This window comes from Triplophysa dalaica, chromosome 1 (genome assembly GCF_015846415.1).
Source record: "Triplophysa dalaica isolate WHDGS20190420 chromosome 1, ASM1584641v1, whole genome shotgun sequence".
Taxonomy (NCBI): domain Eukaryota; kingdom Metazoa; phylum Chordata; class Actinopteri; order Cypriniformes; family Nemacheilidae; genus Triplophysa; species Triplophysa dalaica.
The window spans coordinates 32147002-32160106 of record NC_079542.1 but is presented as its reverse complement, the minus strand read 5'-3'; the positions used below and the strand labels follow the sequence as shown (position 1 = coordinate 32160106).

General features: G+C 37.3%; 2 protein-coding genes across 3 annotated transcripts; one reads left to right on the top strand and one right to left on the bottom strand.

The window, feature by feature from the left end:
* The first annotated feature begins 1140 nt into the window (after positions 1-1140).
* rasl12 (RAS-like, family 12) lies at positions 1141-5548 on the top strand. 2 transcript variants are annotated; one of them, XM_056758014.1, is made up of 6 exons: positions 1141-1329; positions 1423-1535; positions 1702-1758; positions 2798-2868; positions 3114-3304; positions 4673-5548. In XM_056758014.1, exons 2-6 carry the CDS (start codon positions 1424-1426, stop codon positions 4989-4991), a joined length of 750 nt encoding a protein of 249 aa, XP_056613992.1. In that variant the 5' UTR covers positions 1141-1329; position 1423; the 3' UTR covers positions 4992-5548. The 2 variants fall into 2 exon arrangements, with proteins under 2 accessions (XP_056613992.1, XP_056613982.1); XM_056758004.1 differs by having other exon boundaries at positions 2795-2868.
* Positions 5549-5686: 138 nt separating this feature from the next.
* On the bottom strand, positions 5687-9983 carry si:cabz01068815.1 (solute carrier family 51 subunit beta). Its single transcript, XM_056757991.1, has 6 exons — positions 9881-9983; positions 9229-9296; positions 7992-8348; positions 7374-7484; positions 6929-7019; positions 5687-6592 (listed from the first exon to the last, which is right to left on the bottom strand). Exons 2-6 carry the CDS (start codon positions 9266-9268, stop codon positions 6262-6264), a joined length of 930 nt encoding a protein of 309 aa, XP_056613969.1. The 5' UTR covers positions 9269-9296; positions 9881-9983; the 3' UTR covers positions 5687-6261.
* Positions 9984-13105: the final 3122 nt, after the last annotated feature.

Here is a 13105-nt window from a genome sequence, read left to right as displayed (position 1 = left end):
TGACTGGCAAACCGCTTTTCTTGTGTTGTCCTTTATGTCAGCACAGCTGCTCAACTCCATCAAGTTACTGCCGGTCATTCTGTTCTGAATCCCATTGAATTGTCCGCTTCTGCCTAATCAGACGATCCTTTAAAGAGATTCAAGCCACAAATGACTCGATGTCTCCCAAAGTGACAAGAGTCGTCCCATCTCCAAAGGCAGGTGCACTTGACTGTGTCCTTCATAATGTTTGTATTTCACCAAGAATAGAAGTGGCTATAGATAGACGTGAAAAGCGTGGCAGCATAACGCTGCAGTGGTATCGGGGAGTTCTATCACAGCCCGTGAGGAGAGCGATGGCAGATAGCCATCACCCCAGAGGGCAGCAGACCTTCTGGTTATTTATTACCCCTTTGTTCTTGGCAAGCATTGAATGCTGTTGGTGAACAGGTGAACCGTCCAGAACTGTAACAGAGGTATGCTTGTAGGGGTCACTTTTTGTCATGGGTCAACATTCCAGACTTTTCAAGGTGAACATGTGGCGGCTCAAAATACAACTCGAATTGAATGAAAAAGGCTTGATCGTTGCTTATCTTAATATCATCTATACATGTTGTTTGTAAATATCTTCGAGTAGCTTCTTTGAGCCCATGGGGATCTATTTAAAAGACAACAGAGTAGTTAGAAGATAATAAAGTCAATTGTTTCCTAAGGACTATCTCTTGTTTTAACTTTTACTGAGCCTAATGTATAGATCAAAAGGATGTATACTGTATGATCACCTTCTCCCTGAATCACAAGGAGAGTCTTGTCATCATTTATTCACCCTTATGTTGTTCAAAACCTGGAAAAGGAGATATATTGAGAAATGTTCAGTGGTTTTGTGTCCGTACAATGAAAGTCAATGGGCTTTAATGTTGTTTGGTTAAAAAAAAATCTTCGTTTGTGTTTAAACGATGAAAGATTTCCAAATTTTGGGTGAATTATCCCTTTCAATCAAGACTTGACAGGCTTACAGTAGTGGTTTATGGGATGAGGACTGTGGCTCACTGGTGGCTTACCAAACATACAGGGTTATTTTTGTTCATAGAAGGGGTGGTTCCACTACATAGATTTGGACAGTCCAGCCCACTGAATCCCATCGTTCTGTCAGCATTCAGCCTCCCTCACCCAACATCAGCTTCACGACTGGGAAAACGAGGAAAATAACTTTACGGACGGATTGACAACACTCTAGCCATCCCGGACACACGTTTTTGAGTTTGGAAAGGATGTTTATACTGCAACCTAACCAGATCCAGCTGTTTAACAGAGAGCACTGGTGAAAGATCACACGTCAGTATCATCCAGGTATGAGCCGAAGATCGAAGCGTGTGTAATTCAGAGCCTCTTCTTTAAAGATCTCAATGTTTTGATCTTTCACTCTTTTCCTCTTTCCTTCAGAATGTCTCTGATGTTTGGAAAAACAAGAACGTGCAATATCGTAACAGTTCCTGAGCATGAACCTTCAGAATGTAACATTGTGATTTTGGGGGCTTTGGGTTCTGGAAAGTCAGGTCTGGTTTGATCTATCAAAATTTACCTTTAAAGTCGCCATGAAAAGTGAACTATCATGCTTTTCTAAAATGAGACTATTTTTTAAGGAGCAGTGAAATGTGTCCTTAGATCCTGTTGGGAAATATTTCTAAAACGAGACTTACAGGAAGTTTGTTTGTCCCACAGCTCTTACTGTCAAGTTCCTCACAAAGAGATTCATCAGTGAATATGATCCCAATCTTGGTGAGTTTCTCAGCTTTTGCTGTTTTAACAGACGCATTCCACTGTGATTTTGTAACCACACTGAACTGATATTATTTTACCTTACTGCAGTTTCCAAAATAGACACGGGGGGCTATGTGTGTGGTCTAAAGGGCTTTTCTTAGTCCTCAGTGTTTATTCTCTCCTTTCAAGCTGTTTTTTATTCATTTCCCACAATGTCCCTGGAGATGAAAACTTGAGCCTTTTCATAGCTCAGGAGATTTGATGGAGTTCTTTATGTCAACCAATTCTCTGATGTTTCTTGTTTAGGACAAATAAAAACTGAAATGATGAGAAATGTTTGAGTTCATTTTGAGATCTTCATTAATATTGATTTTTGACTTGACAAATCTGAGCTCAGTTTGAGACATTGTTGAGATCTCTTCGGAAACTCTAATTTGGACTGTGAGATATCTGGCACTTTTCTCAGTGGAAATATGAGAGACGCTGATGTTTTTCATGTCTATGAGAAATAACTGAGATATGAAAGCGATCCGTGATTTTACCTTAATTTTTTGGTTAGTTAACAAATTTTACTTTATAACAAATGAGCAGACTTTGCCAATGGTCTTTATAAAAAAATAGTATCAACAGTGCACTCTTTAAAGAAAGGTTCTTCAAAAGGTAATTTGATGCCATAGAAGAACCTTTTGGTTCCATAAAGAATCATCAACATCAACCCAAAATTGTTCTTCTATTGCATCGCTGTGAGGAATCTTTTTAAGCACCTTTGTTTTTAAGAGGGTAAAATAGGCTATATTCTTCTTATAGTCAAAAATATTACTTTATTTAAAGTTACTTTTCGAAAAAAATCTTCAATGACAGGAACAGGACTTCAATGACAGCAAAGAACTGGATAAAAAAGAGAGATTTTTGGGGCGAAAAATTAAGCACCAACCATTGAGCAACTGGGGTGTAACTTAAACTGATGCACATCTTTCGTATTTTGAAGACGACAATTTTTGGGGGGTTTGTTTCTTCAAGAAACATACATTAGTTGTTTATGACCTATTTACAGAAGACACGTATTCCTCTGAAGAGGTGGTTGACCAACACCCGGTTCTGGTGAAAGTGATGGACACTGCTGATCAGGTAATAAACTCCACACACTTACCTTCTTACTGATTCGACATAGATCTCACAAATTTATGTAAGATAGTTAAGAATCCCCATGAGATCAGGCTGACATATCAGATGATGAGTACTTGCCAAATGTTCCTGATGCTCACTTGTTGTAGCAGGTCATGAGTTTTATTTTGGAGTCTGCCATATTCATAACTCATAAATGTAACTTTGCAGAAAAGCACTGAAAATATATCTCTATCTATCAATATCAGGATGGACCGGTGAACTGTGAGCGTTATTTAGGTTGGGCCAGTGCCTTCTTTATCGTCTACAGCATTGACAATCGGAGCAGTTTTGAGATCTGCCAGCAGTACATGGAGACTGTGACTCTGCACACAAAAGGCCTGCAGCCCGAGGCACAGGTGATTCTTCTGGGAAACAAACTGGACATGGATAGACACAGGTAAATGAAATCATTCCTAGATTTCAGCACATTGTGTAGTCGTAACCTGCCAAAATTCCTGTCTGAGTGAGTGTTTATGAAAAATCTGAAACCAAGCAACCAAACATAACAGGAAACGGTGCATTTACATGAAATGTATTTTTGTTAGTTCAGCGAGAATGTATGAACTGTGATTAGCTAAATGACAACAGTAAGGACCAACACCAGCCAAGGATTTGGATCTTTATCTTCACGACTGTAAAACAGTAATCGGAATGATGGTTTTGCACACCGTGTGCAGTATCGCATTTAAAAGGATAATATACCAGCTGTCTTCAATCATTCATCAGTTTACGTAACCACAGATTTACATGTGCTTCTTTGCCAACCAACGTTTTTAGCAAAACCTTTGACTGCTGGTACCCAGTCTTTACTGCTGTAACATTCCTTTAAACTTATAAAAGGTTTTCTAAGATCTTCCTTAACTATATTTGATCACTGTTTGTAGAAATCAAGCCTTTCCGCTTCCGTTCTACTTAAAGATAATTTCTGGGTTTAATTCCACCCAGTTTTTTTTTATTTTTGTTACAGTAACACACTTTGGATTCAAGGAAAAATACATTGTAGAGTTTATAAGTATAAAAGCACATTTTTGAATAAAACTACATGTCACCTGCAATTTTGACTCTCTATCACCCTCTCTGTTCAAAACATACAATTGCAGGTTACTTAACATAAGCTATCTAAACATGGGTTAAAAAAGCTAGTGACATTTTCCACAAAATCTCAGTCATGTGTATAGGCATAATTTCTGTAAGTTTGCTTATGAAAACGTTTATACGTTTCCATCTTTGAATGCACCGTGAGGAAAGTTTACTGGTGTATATTGCATGATACTGAGGTTTAATATAACTAGTTTTATTTTCAAAGACTGAAGACCAAAATACTGTACATGTTATATAAATCAGTACCATTTATTATGGTAAGTGGTTATGTATTATAGATTGAGATTGACACAAGGGAGATCTAATGCTACTGTCCACCCACTTTAATCTCTCACAAATACATAAATCTCTCCCCTGCTGAAAAAAAAACAATAGAATCCTGTCGAAAACACAATTGATTTAATGGTTGTAATGAGAATTGTATTGGTTGTAAAGGAAACTATAAAGATGTCTACTGGTATGTGATGGATTCTATTGGTGGGATGTTATATCGGACAGAAAGGAACCAGTAGAACACCCAAAACACAATATTGCATAATGTATTGTTTTTCTATTTGCACAGGTTAACGTATTTGTAACTTGTCAATATGTGATAAATGACTTTATGCCTCAAACAGTATTTGATGTTGAAAGGCCTTATGGACATTATTTGTCTCTTTCTCAGAAAGGTGAGCAGGTCAGATGGTGCGGCCCTGGCCTCGCGGTTCGGCTGTCTGTTCTTTGAAGTTTCCGCGTGCTCTGACTTTTTGTCGGTGCAGAGCATCTTTCACGAGGCCGTACGGGAGGTGAGACGGGAGGCGGAGAGGAGCATCCGTCCGCTCTTCATCAGCGAGGACAAGGCCGCCATCAGTCTGTCCTCCGCCTGTTATAAAGAGCTCCCCGCCCCAGCCACGGCCAAACTGGTAACGGTGAAGTCTTCAAGAGCTCAGAGCAAACGCAGAGCTCCCACGCTGACCCTTCTCAAGGGCTTCAAGATCTTCTGACGCTGCTGCCATCTTCTGATCTACATGAAGAAATACATGCTGGCATAAACGGGCGCAAAAAAGGGTCTGGAGTTATTTTGAGGAATAGTTCATAAAAAAAAGAAGAGGATTTAAACCGAATGAACTCGTTCTTTAACCACGCACAAATAAATGACGCTTGACCTGCGTCATTGGATTCACCCAAAAGTTGAATATTTTGACCCTATAGTGACCTTGGGCTTGACGTTACAAATGTATTTATAAGGAATGCAGATGTACAGTGATACTTTTATATACATTTGTGGTATTTCTGATTATACAGACTGTTGTGAAACATTCTGGATTATTGGACTTTGTTGTAATCATGCCAAAAACAGAGAAAAGTTCAGGTGACAATAAACCGTTAAAGTATTGTTTACAGTTATAGTTAAAAATATTTATTTTAATTTAGGGTTGTCAAACGATAAATCTGGATTCTTAACATCCAGAATCAAATTTTGTGTTTAATGTGTACTGTGCATATTTATTTTGTATTTATAAAATCATACACATACATGCACATATTTCAGAAAAAAATTGTAAACATTTATACATATTTAAAATAATTGCATACTAATAAACGTATAAATAAATACATGTAAATATTTCCTAAATATGAATACATGTATGTGTATGTGTTTATAAATACAAAATTAATATATGCACATGCACAGACATATAAACACAAACTTTTATTCTGGGCATGATTAATCGCGATTAATCATTTGACAGCCCTATTTTAATTCCCAAATGTATGATATCACATGGAGAAACACATAGGAAAAGAACTTACAATTGATTGGACGGAACAAAACAACATTTTAATCACATGACACAGTTCTGGTAATTCATTTTTTTAATAACATTTGATCTCTTTTACCAACTATAAACTTTCCATTCTAAGCAAAGCAAAGTTTTGAACTACACACAAAAAATGCTTTAAAAGGTTCTTCGATGACATAGAAAAATCTTTTGGTTTCATAAGGTTCTTTGTAGTGCAAAATGGTTCTTCAGATTATAAAAAAGTATGAAAGAGCTGGTTCTTTAAAGAACATTTGACTGGACCTTTGTGGAACTAAAAATGGTTCTTCTATGGCAACACTGTGAAGAACCTTTAAAGCACCTTTATTTTTCATTATAAAAATGAGAAATACAGAACCAAATATATGTGGCTATAAACCAAGATGTCATCTTCGCTTCTAATATATATATAAAAAATGACAAACAACGTGATGTTTTTGAAAGGTCTAACTTAAATAGATGAATTGTGGGTGTTTGGGCAGAGGGTTTCCATATCTTGACCCTCAATGTGGTCTTCTTCCACCTTGTCATCCGCTATGGGTTCAGGATATAACGTGGACACGTTGCCATCCTTCCAGGTCACCAGGATCTCTCCAGGCTTCAGTTCATCTGTGACTTTACTGTCGTTTAAAGAATCTTCTGTATGGCTGTTCTGCATGAGGGGAACGGATAAGTTTTTCTCTTCTGTGATCTTCTCCGTCATGACCTGCATTTCCTCCATTTCAGGTTTCACTGCCATCACTTTTGTGGATGCCCTGTACCTGGCTATTTGTTTTCTGCTCCTTGAATGGACAAATAATCAACGTTTATAAAATAAATACCCATATGAAAGAATGATCACAGATGAGATCTCCTCTCAATATCTCAATGATTTCTCGTAGACATCCCTGAGGTTAAGGATGTACTTTTAGAAGACATCTCAACAATGTCTCAAACTGAGCTCAGATTTGTCGAGTCTGTGATCAAAAGTCAACATTATTGAAGATCTCAGTATGAACTGAAGCATTTTTCTTCAAATTTACCAATATGGTTGTTTCACTTTACAATCTAAATTTGTGGTCTTGAAAACCGACCTTGTGTCTGTTTAATCTCAATGATGTCAGAAATATGTTACATACCTGTTGCCCATCATTCCCATGACCAACAGCATACAACCAATCAGAAGACCCAGAAAAGCGAATCCAAGCATGGCAAATGTCCATGATGTTACTTTAAAACACAAAATCAGCAAGAAATGTTTGTGTCAATTTCTAATATCCATGTTATGCATTGTTAATAGCGTTACTTGTGATGTAAAACCCTGTCACTTATCGTACAATTTAGGATGATGTGTTTCTTTCATGGCAAGAATTTTCATTTTTAGGGCCAGTTGTTTTTGTCATCATTACATAAGAAATCTTCATTTGTCTTTGTTTATAGACTAGTCATTTGAATTTGTATTTTTTTCAATGCTATTTAAAATTAAAATTAGCATGTATTTGTCATGACTAACATCTGTTTTGTGTTTCACTGAATTAAAAGTATCATGTACTGTCCCTTTAAAAGCAAATGGGTCAGACTTACTGTCCTCTGTGCGGTAAAACCACTGTAAAAACTTCACTTGTTCCTCTGTCATTCTGTGATCCGGCTCTTCAAACTCAGACTCAAAATCTGCATGGCTTTGTCTTTTGGATCCTGTGAGAAGTAATACAGGTGTCACGTGAGCTGGAACATTGTATGTGCGTGTGAGCTGACAACATTAAATCTTGCATCTTTTTGTAGCAAATAAACTAAAACGTTTCTCTCATATTCTCAAAATTCAAAAATATTGAATCATCATTATTGTGAAAATGCCCTGTAATGTCATTAAAAGCATAAATAGCATTCATTGAATGTGGTGCATCAAACACTCATTTTATTTTAAATAATGTATCATCTTAAAAATAGACCTGTGTAATTCCTTTTTCATTTTGATGCTTTTTCAATATTCCCACATTAAAGAAAAATCTGTAATATACTATAAATGTAGTATTAACTAGTTAACTGCAGTAAAATTCCAAGATACTATAGTTTTTTAACCTTACTATAATAAATATATACTATTTGTAAAGTGCACTACAGTATTTGCACTGCATTCATTTACAATTCAGTTAACTATAAACAATACTATACTAAAGAAATACGTAAAACATTTCGACTCACTTATTTTGTTTTGACAGATGTCACCCCCATCTAGAGTCGACCACCTGTGTTGATCTGCGACCAGACTGACTTTTCGCCTCTCTGCACTCAATCCCAGTGAATTTCTTACGCTGAGAATCTGTTGATTTTCACAACGCCACTGGATGTGGTCACCACCATAACAAGCAGTGGCTTGGACATTGTCGAGAGAGGAGAGACATCTGAAGGTGCCCGTGTTTACCAGGTACCACTTTTCTGTCCAGAACCACTGCTGGTGATCCGAGTCGGAGTCGCATTCCTTTAAGTGAACTATACTATGAAGACCGTCCTCTAGACACAAACCTTCTTTAACACTACGGATCATAAATCCCATTGTACCTTAAACAAAAACAATAACTACATTATTATTGTTATATAATTATAATATCAACAATTTTGCTTTCACATTGCTGAAACAAGACATTTTTGGTGTAATGCTGAGTTTTTGATATCAGTAGAAATGATAGAATATGAAAACTAAAAAAGTCTTAAAAAGAACACTGAAAAATTGACATTCTTTGTCTTGTTTTGTATCTAAACATTCTTAAATCAATATACAATTACTTGACAAGAAAAATGACCTAAGATATTTAGTCTTGTTTTATGAAAAACAATATAAGAAAAAAGTTAGTTTATGGTAAAAGCAAGCACAATTATTTAGCAATGGAGTTAGAAAAATAAACTTGAATGATGTATACTTCAGAATAAGGTCAAACTAAATTCAACTTTTTTTCTCACCCCATTGGCAGATTATTTTGCTTGTTTTTAACATAAATTTACCTAATTCTTAAATTAATTTTCATAAAACAAGACTAAATATCTTAGGTGTTTTTTTGTCATGTATATTGTCTTTTTACTAAAAACAAGACAAAAATGCTTGGTAAGAATATCATTATTTACGTGTAATTGCAAGTTGAAAAATACAATTTAAAAAGCATAATTATATGCACAAAAATACAATAAATACAAAAATTGGGACCTTATTTGTTTCCCCCAGAATTATCTTCCCATCATATTTTATCGTCTTTTTGATTTTTATTATTCTCTTTGGTGTAAATCATAATCTACATAAACACACAAAAAAAACCTCAAAGTACAAATGATCTAAATGGTCCCATTCTATCTATTAATAATGTTATAATTTCTTTATTCTTTTGGATATAGGGTTTAACAAAGATACATTCTCGACAGGTTTTGTGAGGTTAAGCTTGTACTATACCAGGCCATGCAAAGGACAATGTTATCCATAACAGCAGCATTATTCCGGTAATACTGTCTCAACAGAGCCTGTTTAAACAGAAAAAAAACTTTACTGTAATACACCCAAAACAATAAAACATATTGAGTTTCTTTATGTTTGCAATTTGATTCTTAAAAATTCTTCCCCCGCACAACATCCAAAGTTTTAACACGTCAGCTCGCCCAGAGATTCAATGGTGTGATAATGTGTAATGTGTGTTGAGGTAAAGCAGAATTCAACCCTATCCATCTCTTCCCACATGTGCAAAACTATTCTTTATTTTTTGTTTTATTACTACAAACTTCTCAAACTCCACTATGCTTTGCATTTAAAAATGTTTGGGATATTACTTTATCATATAGGTTATGATTAGGGTCCTGTTTCATAAATATCTTTACTTTGAGGTTTCAACTTTCTTTGCATTTAAAATGACTGAAAGACATAAAACTGAAATGATAAAACATATTACTTTTATTATACACTATTGTATCAAAGATGACACAATACTGTAGTGTATAGTACTTTGTATACTGTCTTAAGGCAACAACCCAAAGCTTAAGTGTATCATGTCATTCAAATGATCCCCACTGACGTTCATTTAAGTAGAAATGAATGAATGAATGGTACTCACCTGAAGAGCTTCAGAAGCAGGCGTGAGATGAAACAGAAGAAACACTCAGACAAGTTGTGAATACTTCAACACAGTCAAGACTTTCCAAAGTTCACGTGGGAGGAGCTTCAGTCATTCCCTTCATTTTATTGTGCTGTATGATTCATTAATATTCACTGACTGGAACACTTTTATAAGATCATGAAGGAATGTATTAATATTCTTTAACTAATTTAATAAATCTGTTCTTCAATATTCTATCATATTCTTCTTAATTAATCAGGACGCTGTTTATGACATCCAGGAAACACAACATACTAAACAACACTATTTTGAAAATAAAATGGCTATAAAATAAAAAGTCAAAGAATTAATACATATACGGTTTATTTTCGGCTTTAAACTTTAAGGTCGTGTTCAAGGATTTGTGTACATGGCAGTGTTTGGTTAGCCTTATCATGTTAGTCCAGCAGAGTACAAATGGGAGGAAAACAGTCTGTGACACCTCGGTCAAGTACCTGTGTGCCTGTTTACTCTTGCGAGCAGGGAGTTGCAATTAATTTTTTTATAGCTAGAGCTTGAAGTTGCTCGGGGTGAATGAACTAGATGTCAACATAAATATTCTAGAGGTGAAATACCATTTGTATCTTTTTAAGCAGTATCACTACATTATTGATCTCCTTTTGTAAAGTCACATGAGGATATCAAAAACTAAATATGATTCCCTTTCTTCAAAGATAATCAAAGATCTGAAAAAAACAAATACAAAAAAATACAATGACAAACACATGATACACAGTAAATAAAAACTTTCAAATGCACTTTCAATTTTTGGTGTGATAGGCATGTGATATATTTATTGCAAGACTTAACCAGACCCTAAGAAACCACATCTGGGTCTGTGATAATTTTACCGTAAAAGTATATTGGTCATTCGTAATCACCTTTGCTTTTATTTGCATTGTTTTCATCATTTTAATTGATACGCTTTTTTTATAAAATCAAATCTGCAATGCACTTCAAAAAGTATTTTTAATACACTATAGGGCCACTAGGTGGGATGATTTGCAACCAATAGCAGTCGAATCTGTACCATATAGTTTAGCTTTTCAACACAAAATGAATATACAGGGTGAAACTCGAATAAGTAGAATATCATGAAAATGTTCATTTATTTCACTAATGCAACTTGAAAGGTGAAACCAATATATGAGACTCATTACATGAAAAGCAAGATGGTTCAAGCCGTGATTTGTCATAGTTGTGATGATTATGGCTTACAGCTCATGAAAACCCCAAATCCACAATCTCAGAAAACAAGAATATTACATGTAATCAATAAAACAAGGATTGTACATCGAACAATATCGGACCTCTGAAAAGTATCAGCATGCATATGTATTCAGTACTTGGTTTGGGCCCCTTTTGCAACAATTACTGCCTCAATGCATTGTGGCATGGAAGCTATCAGCCTGTGGCACTGCTGAGGTGTTTTGGAAGACCAGGATGCTTGCAGAAGGTCTTCAGCTCTTCTGCATTGTTCAGTCTCATGTCTCTCATCTTTCTCTTGGCAATGCCCCATAGATTCTCTATGGGGTTTAGGTCAGGCGAGTTTGCTGGGCAATCAAGCACAGTAATCCCACGGTCATTGAACAAGGTTTTGGTGCTTTTGGCAGTGTGGAAAGGTGCCAATACCTGCTGGAAAATGAAGTCAGCATCCCCAGAGAGCTTGTCTGCGGAAGGAAGCATTAAGTGCCATGGGAAGGCCCCCGGGGAGGAGATCGGCTCTGCTGACTTACCTGCCTGGCCATGCAGCTCACACACTGTCGATTTGAGAGTGCTGAGGGCTGCTGAGTATGCCCGACGTTGCCTCTCGCCATGACGCAACATAGGGTTGGCGAACACCGTTGTGAAGAGGGTGAGAGATGCTGTGATATACACCCAGAGGGAGAGGAAAAACTCTTTGAAGTGGGCTGTTGAGACGGGGCATGACCCTGACCCTGATCAACCAACCAGCGACGGAATGGTTGGGGTGGGGCACAATGGTATTCTCAGTCTACCTGGGGTCTTCCCATGAGGGCCGCTTCTGCTTCTGCCACGGCTGCTGATGGGGTGGTGTTCTCCTCTTTGACGTCTTCTGGGGGGCCGTCTGAGTGGGAGGCACTGGAGCCGGAGGGCGTTGAAGAGGACCAGGGACGAGATGCGGTACGGTCCACGAGCCAGTGGCTTAGCGCTCACAGTAATCCTCACATCACCCTCGGTGCTCGCCGTAGCGGACGGCAGGGCCGTAGCCACTGCAGTCACGGAATGGGAAGCAGACAAGGTGGCTGCTGAGTCCTGTGGGAACACAGCCGCCCATGACGCAACGTCTGAATCGTGAACCGCCCGCAGTGCGGGCAGATCGATCCACAATGGCTGCCCTCCCTCCACGATGAGTGTATTGCATCCCATGAGAACAGCGGGACATGCCACGCTGGAGAAATTTGCTCTTTTAGAGAAAAGAACTCAAACACTTCTGTAACTGCCGAGACGCCCAGGGAAAGTTGCTGGAGGAAGGGACAGTCCGCTGCATGAGACCGACAGAAAGGGAACTCACTCTCTCAATGGCTCAGGTCTGGGTGAACATTTGCTTTTAGATATATGCATCTTTTGTTCCAACACTTACATTTTTGCAACTTTACGTGTATAATACATGAATGGGCAATTCATAACACACCAAAAACACAGAAAACACGTGTTTGGGCCATATGACCCCTTTAACATTTGATTAGGTCGTAATTGTTCTGTTGTATTCTATTCAAACGCTTGTTTTTTTGTTAAAAACTCAAACATGAGGTTCTTCTGGACCAGCATTGGTTTCTTACGCTTTTGAAGTGGTCTAAAGATGATCCCATTACAGTGAGCAATGTTGTTGTTGTTGCCTTCTGCTGACAGAGATTAAAGTAATTTAGCATACAAATGAAGATAAACATGTAAATAATCTGTTAGAATACATGCTATATTATTATTAAACCTGTCATTTTATGGTAATTTATTTCCGTTCATTCATCATTTAATCCGTTTAAATGACAGCAAGAAGCACACGTGACTTTCCCCCTGCTTCTACTAAACCATATGCATAACACGTGCTGCCTGCCTTCCGCTCTTCCCACTTCATGACCTAATATGGAAACAGAGGCGGTGCCTGTTGACGCGCTTCTCTTTTCATCCAATAGCCTCGAGATATGCTAATGAATGGGTCTAAAG